General features: G+C 38.2%; 1 protein-coding gene across 8 annotated transcripts in view; it reads right to left on the bottom strand.

Annotated features, from left to right (window-relative positions):
- Positions 1-8,666, bottom strand: part of TP53BP1 (tumor protein p53 binding protein 1) — a 78,089-nt gene extending 69,423 nt beyond the window's left edge. For 7 of the 8 annotated variants that reach the window (XR_005528530.1, XM_039232908.1, XM_039232909.1 and 4 more), the window contains exons 1-4: positions 8,572-8,659; positions 7,813-7,997; positions 7,507-7,600; positions 7,001-7,085 (exon numbers count right to left, since the gene is read on the bottom strand). Coding sequence is in view for 7 of the 8 variants with exons in the window: in XM_039232908.1 (XP_039088839.1) it covers positions 7,001-7,085; positions 7,507-7,600; positions 7,813-7,997; positions 8,572-8,578 (371 nt within the window). In the remaining variant the exon portion in view is untranslated. Of the gene's footprint in view, positions 1-7,000; positions 7,086-7,506; positions 7,601-7,812; positions 7,998-8,554 lie in introns of all 8 variants that reach the window. The other variant, XM_039232911.1, reaches the window with a different exon arrangement.
- Positions 8,667-14,898: the final 6,232 nt, after the last annotated feature.

The following is a 14,898-nucleotide window of genomic DNA, read 5'->3' on the forward strand; positions in this document are numbered from 1 at the left end:
AAAAAAAAAAAAACCTTAGACTACATACATAGAATCAGAATGTCTGAATAAAATTCTGATAAAAGGTCTATATATTTAAAAGAAGTTAAGATTACAGGTCAAAAAACATTATAAAGTAAAAGACAACAATCAGGAAAAAATACTGCAACAAAGAGAATAGTCTAAAAAAAAAAAAAAAAAAAAAAAAAAAAATAAAAAAAAAAAAAAAAAAAAAAAAAAAAAAAAAAAAAAAAAAAAAAAAAACATAAGTATCTTTAAACATGTAAGAAAATAGAGAAAACAACTGTTGCCCATCAAATTAGGAAAAAAAAAATTGTAAGTACTAGAATACTATTCAGTGCTGCCTAAACCTAAGGTGAGATAAACACTATCATATACTGTTTATGAGACTAAACTATTGTGTTTACTATAAACTAGAGAACATTTCTGGACATTTGGAACATTTAGAAAAATGTTCCTAAAAAAAGCTCTTTAAAATGTATACACCTAATAATTTCAATTTTAAGAAATAATTTGAAATGTGGAAAAATCCTTGTACAAACTTATTTCTCAAAGTGTACTGTGATTAAGAAATACCTGGGGGCACCTGCATGGTTCAGTTGGTTAAGCATCCAACTTAGACTCAGGTCATGATCTCGCAGTTTTTGAGTTAGAGCCCTGCTTTGAGCTCTGTGCTGACAGCTCAGAACCTGGAGCCTGCTTTGGATTCTGTATCTCCCTTTCTCTCTCTCTGCTCCTCCCCACTCAGACTCTGTCTGTCTCTGTCTCTCTCTCTCAAAAATAAACAAATATTTAAAAATATTTAAAAACTTTTAAAAGAAAAAACTTGGGGAAAATGTTATTAAGAGTTTTCCCTGTCATAGTAAAACCTCCATGTTGCTAAGCAAAAACGTCACCAAACACAAAATTTTACTTTACACATGTCAGCTATCAACTATGCACACAAAAAAAGAGGGAAAATATGCCAAAATGTTTACAGCAATTAGCCTCTGGGTGGCATAATTATAGATAACATTTTTTTGCTTCCTTGAAGCTTTCTACACAATTATTTCATATAAAGACTACTAAACAGAACTATAATGAGCATAATAAAGAGGTGAAAACATAAATCTGCAAAGTTGAGGGACAACACAAGGAAAAAAGACTAAAGATTTTCACAAAAATAAAATAGAACATGACCTATGTAACTGGGAAGACTAGTTATATAACCTTGGGAAACAGAGTCCCAAGGTTGGCTTTCTTGGGAAAAGTCCAAGAGCAAACATGAAAAAATGTAGAAGAGCAATGAAAGACAGCACAAACTACATATTTTGGCTCTTCCTAGGTCTCCTTTGGTGGTTTTCCTTTATGTCCCCCACTCCGACCTCTAAAATTTGGTAGGTTTAGTGAGTCCTTGAAGCTCTTCTCCATCTTTACTCACCTCCTTAATGATCTTACCCAGGCTCATGGCTTTAGATATCATCCACATGCTTATGATTCTGCAATTTAAATCTCCAGCTCAGACGTTCCCCCTGAGCTCCACCCAGACTTGCACTTCATCAACTGTCTCCAATGGTTTATTAAAAAGGCAACTCAACTTCAACATGTCTAAATCTGACTTTCTCCTCTTGCAGTCTTGTCCATCTAATCTAGCAGCAACCCCATTCTTCTAGTACTCAAACCAAAAATGCAGAATCACGGTTACCTCCTTCCTATCATATTCCACATCCAATCTGTCTTTGAATCCTATTTTCTTTTTTTTTTTTAATATTTTTATTTATTTCTAGGAGAGAGAGAGAGAGACAGCGTGAGCAGGGGAGGGTCAGAGAGAGAGGGAGATACAGACTCTGAAACAGGCTCCAGGCTCTGAGCTGGCAGTCAGCACAGAGTCCGACACGGGGCTCGAACCCACAAACCACAAGATCGTGACCTAAGCGAAAGTCGGACGCTTAACCAACTAAGCCACCCAGGCGCCCCTGAATCCTATTTTCAAAACACCCAGAATGTCACCACTCCTCATCCACTAGTACTCTGGTCTAGCCACTGTCATATTTTGCCTAAATTATTTCAATCGTCTCCTAATTGGTCTTCCTGTCTCTACTCTTGCTCCTCCTTCAGTCTATTCTCCTTTTTAATTTAATTTAAGTGGTTTTTCCCTCAAGCTTTACCAAGGCAAAATCAACAAATAAAAAGCATACCCTCTTCTGTCTACTCTTGATCCAGCAGCCACAGCGATCCTATTAAAATCTAAGTCAGATTGGGGCGCCTGGGTGGCTTAGTCGGTTAAGCGTCCGACTTTCGCTTAGGTCATGATCTCGTGGTTTGTGGGTTCGAGCCCCGCGTCGGGCTCTGTGCTGACTGCCAGCTCGGAGCCTGGAGCCTATTTCAGAATATGAAACACACTCTCTCTGACCCTCCCCTGCTCACGCTGTCTCTCTCTCTCTCCTAGAAATAAATAAAAATATTAAAAAAAAAAAAAAATCTAAGTCAGATCATGTCTGACCTGATTAAGGTTCAAAACCCTTAAATGCCTTCCTATCTCACTAAGCTCGTAACAGCTGAATTCCTCACAGTAACCCATAAAGCCTTACATATTCTGGTGCTTTACTTCTCTGAACTCTTTTCCCAACTCTCTCCATTACTCTACTCCAGTCATGCTAACATCCTGCCATTTCTCAAATATTCCAGGCACACTCCTAACTCAAGGCCTCTGCACTTGGCTGTCAATGCAAGGATTGCACTTACCCCAGATAACAAGAGTAGAGATCACTTATTCACTTAAGAACACTTTTTTTTTTTTGAGAGAGAGAAAGAGACAGGGCACAAGCTGGGGGGGGGAAGGGGGGGCGGACAGAGAAAGAGGGAGACACAGATTCCAAAGCAGGCTCCAGGCTCTGAGCTGTGAGCACAGAGCCCGATGCAGGGTCTGAACTCACAGACTGGGAGATCATGGTCTGAGCCAAAGTCTCAGGACACTTAACTTACTGAGCCACCCAGGCAGGCACCCCACTCAAGAACTTTTAATCAAATGTCATATCAGCAAAACATTCCCTAAGTCACCCTATCTAAACTTGTAACCCCTTTGATGTTTGCTATCCCCTTCTCTACTATTTTTCTCCTCAGCCCTTATTAGTTTCTACCATACCATTTACTACTTTATCATGTATTGCTATGTCCCATACAACAATGTAAGCTTTATTATGTTATATGGAAACCAACTTGACAATAAACTGTGAAAGAACAAAAATTTAAAAAAAAATAAATTTAATAAATAATAATAGTAAAAAAATAAATAAAAGAATGTAAGCTTTTAAGGTCTATGATTTTTTTTCCTGATCCTTTGCATCTCCAAAATTCAACAATGCTTGGCATATAGGAAATACCCAATAAAAATTTGTAAAATCATCAGGTGACTCCAAACAGGCTTGAAATAAATTAGATTATAGGCAAAATCAACCAGTCCTGATGGTTAAACTTTTTTTCACTGTCTAAAGCCAATGGAAAAGAAAACACAGGTTTATATACATTATTTAGAAGTACAAAAGTAGCTGACATAAGAACTAAAATAATTATCAACAATTGGGAGTGTACAGAGTTAAATCCTCATCTTTCATTATGGAACTCAATTGTCTTAACTTGATAAAACAAGAAAGGGAGTATAATAGTATTAATTTTTCAACAGTATTGAGTGCTAGGAAGATAACCTTTCAATGAAGTTAAAACACAGTTACAGCATTGTCTTTGTGAAAGGAGACCAAGGGTGGGAAAAGACTCTGCTTTTTATTATAAGTTCTTTTTGAAATAAACTATGTATTTATACTACTGTTAAAAATATTTAACAGATCTCATCAAAATTAAAAACCTGCTCTGTGAAAAACCCTCCAAAGACGATAAGAGGACAAGCTGCAGAGTGAGAAAATATTTGCAAACCAGATATCCTATAAAGGACTAATAACTAGAATACATAAAGAACTCTCAAAACACAATTTTAAAAAATCCAATTAGAAAATGGACAGAAGACATAAACAGACATTTCCTTGCAAAGGATGTACAGATGGCAAATAAGCACATGAAAAGATGTTCAACATCATTTGCCACTAGGGAAATGCAAATTAAAACAATGAGATATCACTACACATTTATCAGAATGGCCATAAAAAAAAATAGCGACACCACGAAATGCTGGTAAAAACAGAGAGACGGAATCTTTTACACTGCCAGTGATACTATAAAATGGTGTAGCTACTCCAGAAATAGTTTGGCAATTTCTTAAAAAACTAACTATGCAACTATTATACAGCCCAGCAATTTCCCAATGGCCATTTATCCCAGAGACAGACTTATGTTCACATAAAAACTAGCACATAAATGGTCAAAGCAACTTTATTTCTAATAGGCAGAACCCAGATCAACCCAGATATCCTTCAACACGTAAATGATTAAACTGTGGTATATCCATACCATGGAACACTACTGGGCAATAAAAAGAAATGAACTACTGATATATACAATAATTTGGACAGAATTCCTGGGAGTTACACTGACGGGGGGGGAAAAAAGCCAATCCCAAAAGGTTACTTAAAGTATGATCCCATTTATATAACATTTTGAAATGACAAAATATTACAAAAGACAGTCTTAATTAGTGATTCGCAGTGGTTTAGGTAAGAGAAAGAGGTGGGTATGGTTATAAAAAGACAGCCCTAGGGATCCTTCTGGTGCTGAAACCATTCATATTTTGACCACAGTAGTGGATACAGAGGTAATGAGGCTTCATAAAAATTAACATACATGAATGCAAGAAAACTGGGGAAACCTAAATACATTCAGTGGATTTTGTCAAAGTCAATATCCGAGTGATATTATACTATAGTTTTGCCAAACGTTACCATCTGGACAGAGTTTACAAAGGATCTCTACATACGATTTTTTTTTTTTTGCAAGGTTTACTGTCAAGTTGGTTTCCATATAACACCCAGTGCTCATCCCCACTCTACATACTATTTCTTACAACAGCATGTGAATCTATAATCATCTCAATTTTTAAAAAAGTTTAAGAGGGACTCCTGGCTGACTCAGTCAGTGGAGCATGCAACTCTTGATCTTGGGGTCATGAGTTAGAACCCCATGCTAGATATAAAGATTACTTAAAAATAAAATCTTTAGAGGCACCTGGGTGGCTCAGCCAGTTAAACATCCGACTTCAGCTCAAGTCTTGATCTTGTGGTCTGCGAGTTCAAGGCCCATGTTGGTCTCTGAGCTGACAGCTAGGAGCCTTGACCATGCTTCTGATTCTGTCTCCCTCTCTTTCTGCCCCTCCCCCACTCATACTCTGTCTCTCTCACTCTCAAAAATGAATGTTAAAAAAACCTTTTTAAATAAAAAAAACTTTAATAAAACAAAATGTTTAACAGGGAAATAAAACAATCTATATTTCTTTAGTATATTTTAGGATGCTCCATGTTTAGGACCATAGGCTTAGATCAACTGGACCCTAAATAAAAGAATAAGATTTTTTTTTGGAATTTTATGTAGAAATATTCACAAGCAACTTTTTCCAAAATATTTGCATTAATATAAACAAGATATAAACGAGATCAATATACCTGTGTTTTGAAGAGATTTCATTCTCTTGGAATCAAACCCAAACCCTTTCTAGATTCATGGCCTTTGCACTTGTAGTTCTCTCTGGAAAGCTCCTCCTCCCACCAGCCACACTTCTCCCCAGTTCTTCAGCTATGTCTAACAAATTCATATTTATAGTTTAGATCACATTCCTCAAAGAGGCTTACCCCTATCACACAGATTAGGTTATATATTCTATTTTTCCTCCCTCTTTGAAATAATCACAATTGTAACTGAATAGCTATTTATATAATAATTTAACAACTGTCTCCCTGTTAAATTATAAGCTCCACGATGGCAAAGCCCCTTTAAAACACCTTACCACAGTACCTGCACATTTACTGAATGTAAACATTCAAGGTTTTAGGGTTGTTGTTGTTTTGTTTTGTTTTTTAGAGAAAGAGCAACACATTGATGCAAAAAGGGAAAACAGTAATAATGAACTTCTCTAACAGCCCTGCTTCATTTATAAGGGGTATGCATACTTCCTGTCCCCACTGGTTCAAACCAAGGTGCTGGGCCACAAAAACACAGATAACTCTGGCACATGTTCCTAAAAGTACCATAAATTTAAATGCCTACAAAAAGCAAAACAAGATAACAAAAATGAGTGAAAGGGCTAAAAACAAAAGCAAAAGTATTGCAATAAATGATGAATACTTAGCTTCAGTGTCCATGTACAATAGTGAATTGTAGCAACTATGACAGACTCATGCTCACCTAAGCAAAAAGAGAAGACACTGGAGTCAGGAGGGCTCAGAGCTCAGCTGTCACTTATAAGCAATGTATTCTCCAACAAGTTATTTAACTTCTTCACCCATCAGTTTCCCTCTCTATGCAATGGCAAGAATATAATGTACTGTACAGATGCTCTAAGGATGAAATTAAATGGGAATATGTATCAAACATCCAATCTAGTGCCTAACAGAGGATAAATTCAATAAATGGACAACATAAAACAACACATAAGACAAAGTAAAAATTGAATACGGTTTAGGGTATGAATTAATAAACATTCTGGGTCTAAAACTGGTAATTTAGTTGGTAAATGGAAAGCATGCTTAACAATTTTGGTAACATACCTAAATATTTTTTGATGATTTTTTCCAGTAAGTCATATCTATGCTAAGAATGAAGATTATTTGTTTTACATGTACAAGAAAAACCACAATTTGAAGTATACAGGTGTAAAAAATGTTAATACCTTCACAAAAGAGATTCTGGCTATCAGTACTAACTGATAACTAACTGTACTAGTTAATACAATCCTCAAATCCCACTTTCTAATTCACAAAAATAAGATTAATTCTTTTATCCTTGGGATGAGGCAATAGGTACAGATAAAAGAACTGATCCATTAATAAATTTAAATAAATTCCTTCCAACACTAGTATACCTGCTTGTCCTGTTTGGCTGAGGTAATCGTTCAATGACCTGACTGATGGTACCACATGTCTCCAAATGAGAAGTATCCATAGAGTCTGAAAAAAATAAGTGGTATTAGTACAAAAGGCATTTACTACCAAACTTTAATACAAATTCAGATATGTAGACAATACCAATCTAATCATCTACATTAAAAAATCGACTTTCTGGGGCACCTGGATGGATCAGTCACGTGAGGGTCCGACTTCAGCTCAGGTCATGATCTCAAGGTTTGTGAGTTCAAGCCCCACATCAGGCTCTCTACTGTCGGTAAAGAGCCCAATTTGGATCCTCTGTCCCCCTCTCTGTGCCCCTTCCCCACTGGGTCTGTCTCTCAAAATAAATAAGCTTTAAAAAAAAAAAATCAATTTTCTGAGTGCCTTATATGCATTCACCACAACCACATAATGTTTAAATCCATCCACCCAGCTACAAGAGCACTCTTGCAAAAGACACTATTAGCTTTAAACACCTCACCTGCAGCTCTGTTTTCTTTCATATGCTCATTGAACCCACTACTCCTATCTCCATGTTCTTCTCCGGCTGTTTGTTCAGGATTGGACACAACATCCTAGAAAATATACATACATAATATCCCCACCAAATATAAAACAATACAAAATAAGGCAAACTTTTGTGAACATGCTGATTTCATTTTGCCAACCAATTTTATCCAAAAGATAGTGGCCTTCTAAGTACTTAGATTTAGATTTGCTGATGGGTCTTGACTACATAAAGAAAATAAATTTTCCTCAATCCTATCCAAACAAGATTATTACTCACCAACACAGGGTTCTCTTTGTGTGTCTGTAGATTAGGAAGGTGTCGGGATAGCAAACTGAAGTGAGAACCAGAATCATCATCTAGAACCTGGCTTTCAGGCTGAGAATCTTCAATTATCAGGCAAGGAGTGTCTTGCTGAGAGAAATCTGAATCCAGCTGACTTCCAGTAGGGTCCATCTGCTCCCCTGGAATGGAATAACAAAAGATCAGTTCTTTAACCTACTAGCATTCCTCTTGCAGTTTGAGCTTAAATAATGGGGCGGAGGTGCAAGAACTAGGAAAGGGAACAAGTCTAGGACTCCAATTAGATTATATTTATAATCGCTGCAAACACTTTCCTATCATACCTCCCAAGGCCTGATTTCCTAGTTATTTACTATCAGCCTGCCAATCCTTCTCTTCATCTTCTTTTCCATCACCTTCCCACAGACACCCTTTCCCCTCCTTCCTAACCTCTTCTCTCCCCGCCTCTTTTTCCATCCCCCACAACTCTCCCTACGTCTTGCTAGCGCCTCTAACGCCCCCCAAAAGGCTGCTTTGTAATCTCTGTTCGCCAGAACACTCACAGCCCTCACGTTTACTCAAGACCACCCAGCCTTCCTAGCTACTGCTTCCCCACCCCCTCCTCAGGGCCCTCCAACCCTTTCCCCGTCACCGCCGCCATGCTTGCCACCCCGCCCCCTCCGGTCAGCCATCCCTTCAGACCCGAAACCCAAGCCTTCAGAGCTCACTGAGCCCCCACTTTTCTGCAAACGGTACCAGGCATCCCAGCGGGAGATCACTCTCGCTCGAGCTAGACGTCTCTGCACGCTCCCCAGCTCCCTCCAGCTCGATCCCCAGGTCGCCGCTGTAGCCACCGCCGCCACCGGCCGCGAACTCCCCCTTTTCCCGTAGCGTCACGCAGTATCGGCTCGCCCATACGCTGCTGCTGCCCGCCACTCAAGAAACCCTGTGAATGATTGGTGGTTGAGGCGGAGTGCCCGCCCCACGTAAGAAAAAGGAACACCGCGGCGTGTTTCCATGGCAGCATGGACGTTGCAGGCCCATCCCCTAGTACGGCCAGAGAATGACAGTATCCTTGAACCGAAGGGACCTTGAGAGGGCGTGAAATATATTACCCTGCCTCCAGGACAATTGTGTATACCACTATTCAGATATAAGAGAAGAGACTTGTTTTCTATCGTTCATGCACCATGAAGCCCCTTCTCTCACCCTCTTCTGTAGAAAAGGAGAGGGTTCCCCAATTTCTAATAAAAGGGCAAAGAAGAGAATCCAGGATGGCTAGTACTTAAGAGCTGATGAAACTGAAGACAGACAGGATGCTTGGGGTTTTACCTGCGTCAGTCAGGATCCCTTTTGTGGGCCTCTAACTGAATTCCGAGGGCCTCACATAATGCTTCTGACAGTTTAGGTTTGGTGTTTTTTGTTTGGTGGTGGTGGTTTTTTTTTTCCTTTACATTGTCTGAAGTCCCCAGTAAAGCATATTTTTTTCCCATTGCCCTTTGCAGTCTGGAACATAGGTCAAGCTTCACATTTGCTTATCATTGCCGTTTCTTTTATGAGATTGAAGCCTAAGGAGACTATAGCCCCAAACATTTTTTGAACTTCCCATTGAGAGAATTAAGCAAGGTGATTCTCAGACTCCGTGATGAAGAGAACAGCTGCTGCCCCTTTACTAGATGGCCTCAAAGATCCCTCCCAGCTTTGAGAGTCTGTTATCCTAATTATGGTGCCAGGGTCTTACAGAGGGTGTGGCAGCTGGGACTTGTATTAATGAACTAGACACCATAAGGAATATATACTTTGTTTTATTTAAGTAGTGGTTGGATCTGGAGTGGAATTCTAGCCAGAGCAGCTGTCAGTAGGGAAAGTACCTAGCACACCGCCAAGCACATATATAGTTGGCATTCAATAGGAGGTAGTTTTCTCTCTCTACCCCAGGTTCAGAATGACTTAGGTATAGCCCAACCATGATTCTCCAATACTGTATGCCCAATTTAGTACTTGATATAGGCTAAGAGGAAGTGGAGCTTCCTATAAACCAGTCTTCTCCCTGCTTTTCTAAATTACAGTGATCACATTTTTTAAAAACAAAAATCAAAGCATATCGTGTAAGTATATGTTATCTACAGAAACAAAAGGACAGAACCTTTGAAATGAAACTGTCCTGAAAAAATCTAGAGTCTATTGTTGCTGTAACTGAATATAATTAGGGTCCCAGTAATGTTTTACTAGTGGAACAAAAATAGAGTAGAACACATAGAGACACATCCCACTTCTTAGTCTTTAAATCATTTATGATTGTTTCCTCCTTTCCTCTACTCCTAGTGCTGCGGAAGACCAGTGGCCAAATAAATTTAATCCTGAAAGGACCAGGGCAGGTCAACATTAAAAACACTAAGTAGACAAAGTAAATTCATCTGCTCCATTTGTGAGAGCTCAAACAATCAGTTCCTATTGTGGGCAAATCTTGATCTGGATTCCCATAAAAATGCCCCAAAAGTGACTATACTTTTGCTCTTTTCTGTCCTGCTATTGCATTCCCATCCCCCAAGCAAGACATAAATAAGTAGGCCTTCTTGATTATTTTAAAAGCAACTGTATGTGTTTGTTAAAACTCACAAAACTGTACACTAAAAAGGGTAAATTAAACATCAATAAACATGACTAAAACAAAATAGATAAGTAAATAGGACTAAGCCATTCCGATTACCAAACAAAACTGTGAAGAAAAACAATGAATTCTTTGTTAGGCAGTATGATGACTAAATTAATCATTACATTACCCAGAAAGATTAGAAAATGCAGGCAGAATGGTTACCCACTGAGACTATGACTGATTGTGGTAGGTGAGCAAGAGGCCTTTGTTGACTCCTAGGCTGCAAAGGACATCAGCACCACTACTCACCTGCATGTGCATCTTTACCTAAGCCACCTCAGCAGAGAGAAATCTAATCTACCTCTAAAGACAAGAAAATCCCATCAGACTTTATGTTAACTCACCTTAAAGGTTAATAAACCTCACTGTCAGAAATTTTTCTTCCAATAATCTAACCTAAATTCTTTGTTCTAGAGCTTAAAGCCATTTCCTCTCATATTGTCTTTAATTGACAATTCATTTTAAAACACGGATAAATTTTTGTAAGGTTGGAATCGTGTCACCTGGTCCAATAATTCCATAATATATTTCAACCAATGAAACAATAAATAGAAGTGTTAAAAACCTAATTCGTTAGTCTTTTTCTGAAGTCTTCTTACAGGCTTCTCTAAGCAAAAGAACCCCAGGTGGTTTAATCCTACTTCACAGACACTATCCACCAATCTTTAAATTTGCTTCATTGTTTTCTTTTGGAAACTCAGTTTGGGAGTCCAGTGGCAGAGAACTTTACTGATAATATGACAAGTACTGAATTTAATGAAAAACTACTATGTATCCCTTTTAAGCAGCAATACTCAAGTATTACATTCTGACTTATGTTTAACATAGAATTGATTCTGACCCCTAAGATGCCTTCTGTTGCACTTGGACCTATACAGTCATGTCCAGTCATATACCAATGATGTAATTAATAACATGGGTTATATTTTTACTATATGGCAGGTATTGTGCTCTGTTTTACATTAATTACCTCCCCTAAAAGCCTTATGACTCTCCGAGGGTTATAGATGAGGACACTACGGCTTCAAGAGATGAGATAATTTGCATGACGTCTTAGAGCTAGCAAGGGAGAGGGTCAGAATTTGAACACAATCCCTAGTGTTCTAGGAATTCATAATAATTAAAATAATATGAAGAAAACAGAAGAAATGGAAAAGTTGTCAACTCCACGTCCTTATGAAAACATTAAGTCAACAAAGAGGTGAAGATATAATTAAAATGTGGAAGCAAATTGCTTAAGGTACTCAATAATTGCCTATGATACTATATTATCTTCCTAACAATAGGCTGATAGACCAAGTACCTTCAACCCCTGCAGTGGAAGCCATCCCACTGGTCTGTATCTTATCTCTACAGAACTTCCTCCTGTTAATTTTAAGTAAACTTTTTATTTTTAAAATTTTTTAATGTTTTTATTTATTTCCAGGAGAGAGAGAGAGAGAGAGAGAGAGAGAGAGAGACAGCGTGAACAGGGGAGGGTCAGAGAGAGAGGGAGTGACAGACTCTGAAACAGGCTCCAGGCTCTGAGCTGGCAGTTAGCACAGAGCCTGACGCGGGGCTCGAACCCACGAATCGTGAGATCATGACCTAAGCTAAAGTCGGACGCTTAACCGACTAAGCCACCCAGGTGCCCCTCCCTGGATCTTTATAAGAAAACTGCTCAGAGTTTTCTGAAGTTCTTTTCTGTTTTTTTAAATTACCTGTCATGTAGCCTATTAACTTATCATGGCCCTTATTTTCCACACTGTTGCCTTTCCTCATTTTCCTGGTGATCACGGTCTTTAGGGGCATAGNAGCCTGGAGCCTGTTTCAGAGTCTGTCACTCCCTCTCTCTCTGACCCTCCCCTGTTCACGCTGTCTCTCTCTCTCTCTCTCTCCTGGAAATAAAAAAAAAAAAATTTAAAAAAAAAATAGTACAATGATCTCTCTCATAAACCCTTTTACCTAGATTCACACATAATTAACATTTTGCCACATTACTCCTACTCAGTTTTTTCTTCATTGTAATGGTAAAATATAGATAACATGACATTTTTAAGTGTACAGTGCAATGGAATTAAGTGCATTTGTGGTTATGCAACCATCACCACTATCCATCTCCAATTTTTTTTCATCTTCCCAAACTAAAACTCTGCACTCATTAAACACTTACTTTCCATTCCTCCCTGCCTCCAGCCCCAGGCAACCACCATGCTCTTTCGGTCTCTATGAATTTAACAACTCTAGGTACCTCATATAAATGAAACCATACAATATTTGTCCTTTTGTGTTTGGCTTATTTCATTTAGCATAATATCCTCAAGATTCATTCATGTTGTAATTTTAAAAGCATGTGTAAGAATTTCTTTCCTCTTTAAGGCTGAATAATAGTTTACTGTATGTATAAATCACATTTTTAAAAAATATTTTACTTTTAGGTAATCTCTGTACCCAACATGGGGCTTGAACTCATAACCCCAAGATCAAGACACACATGCTCTACCAACTGAGCCAGCCAGGCCCCCTGTATAAATCATATTTTGTTTCTCATCCTTGTTCATTTTAAACCACTTTTCTAATCTCTCCAGAGCCCCAATTTTGCCACACCCAAGTATCTATGAAGCCCTAGAAGCATGTTAGCAGAACACACTGCCCCCTTACCGCTAACCCTATTTTCCAGCCAGCCAATCAGCAATAGGCCTTATCAGCTTGAGTCTTTCTCAAACAAACAATACCAAGCACAATTGTGACTGTATTGGCTGCAATTTTCTCCTCTCCACCTTTTCAAATGTTCAATCTAAAGAGTTTTGCTCAAAATAAAGGGGGCAGGGGGTTCAACTCCACCAGGAGCCACTCAGCCACTTATCTGGAAACAGAAACAGAAAGTTATGTTATATGGGAGGTAAGTGTCCGATGGAATCCTTGCCTACATGAATACTGATGGAGACTACCATCCTCCCCTTGGCTTATTCTTCTTTTTCTAGAAGTACTCAAATCTCCATATCCTGGTAGCATCTCCCCCCACTACTTCCCTATCAAGCTCTTGGGCTTTCTGTTTCCTTCTCCTCCAAATTCCATTTTCTCCACGCCAGCAACTCTGTAATCCTTTGCAATCTGGCTCCAACCTCCATAAACTTGGTGCCTAGCACAATTCCAGGCACAAAGCAGTTACTCTAAACATCTTTGTTAACAACCTATTCAGAAAATTTACTATCAAATTACCTCATTAGTTTTGACCTTTATAGTATATGATGGTGTTGCTGATTCCCTCCTCCTTAAAATTCTCATTCTGTGACTCCAGAGTTCCTGGCTCTCCTCCCTCTCAGCTTTCTTTCCAATTCATAACTTCCCAGAATCCAGTACTACAGGATGAGAATTAAGAGTGGTACCAGCATGCTACAACATGGACACAACTGAAAACATTTGCTAAGTGAAATAACCCAGACACAAAAGGACAAATATTGTATGATTCCACTTATATTATATACATAGAATAGGCAAATTCGTAGAGAATAGTGGTTTCTGGGATCTGCGGGAAGGAGGAAAAGGGGAGTTATTGTTTCATGGATACAGAGTTGTAGTTTGGGAAGAAGAAAAAGTTCTCCAGATAGATGGTAGAGATGGTTGTATAACATGAATGTATCTAATGTCCCTGCACTGTACACTTAAACATGTTTAAATTGGTAAAGTTTATGTTATATATACTGCACTACAATTTAAAAAGTTTTTAATGAGACAAAGCTAAATTTCAGTATTTAAAAATGCACACCTAAGTCATAAATAATAATAATAATAAAGAACTATATTATAACAATAAAATTCAGAACTAGTGGTTAATTTTAGAGGGTCTAAAGGGGTTTTTATTCTTTAAGAGGCAAGGGTGGTGATTCGAAATGTTCTATTTTTAATACCAGGGGCATTAACAGGTATGTTATTTATAATTCATACCTTTGTACATTTATATTTTATTCATTTTTATGTGTGTTATATTTTATAATAACGATTTAAAATAGGGGCGCGTGAGGAGCTCAACCAGTTAAGCGTCCAACTCTTGCTTTTGGCTCAGGTCATGATCTCATAGTTCCTGAGACCCAGTCCCATTCGGAATTCTACTTCTCCTTTCTCTCTGCCCCTCCCCTCACTTATGCACATGCACACACTCTCTTTCTCCCCCCAAAATAAATAAATAAATAAACTTTTTAAAAAAGATTATTTAAAATAAATAAATGTCATTGATGCTAAAACTAGCAATGTGGTGGAAAAGAGGATGTTTACAAAGTCTCAAAATATCTCCCTAAAATGTACTATTACAAACAGAATGTGATACATTTTACAGTGAAAAAAAAATGGTGTTCACCAACCTAACCAAATGATTCCAGTTAACATTACCAGTAATGGGACAAAATACCATCATGTGTCACTTGATATGAGGCACTGAGAAGCAAATA

The sequence above is a fragment of the Hyaena hyaena genome, unplaced genomic scaffold (assembly GCF_003009895.1).
Source record: "Hyaena hyaena isolate Hyena2069 unplaced genomic scaffold, ASM300989v1 scaffold_70, whole genome shotgun sequence".
Lineage (NCBI taxonomy): Eukaryota > Metazoa > Chordata > Mammalia > Carnivora > Hyaenidae > Hyaena > Hyaena hyaena.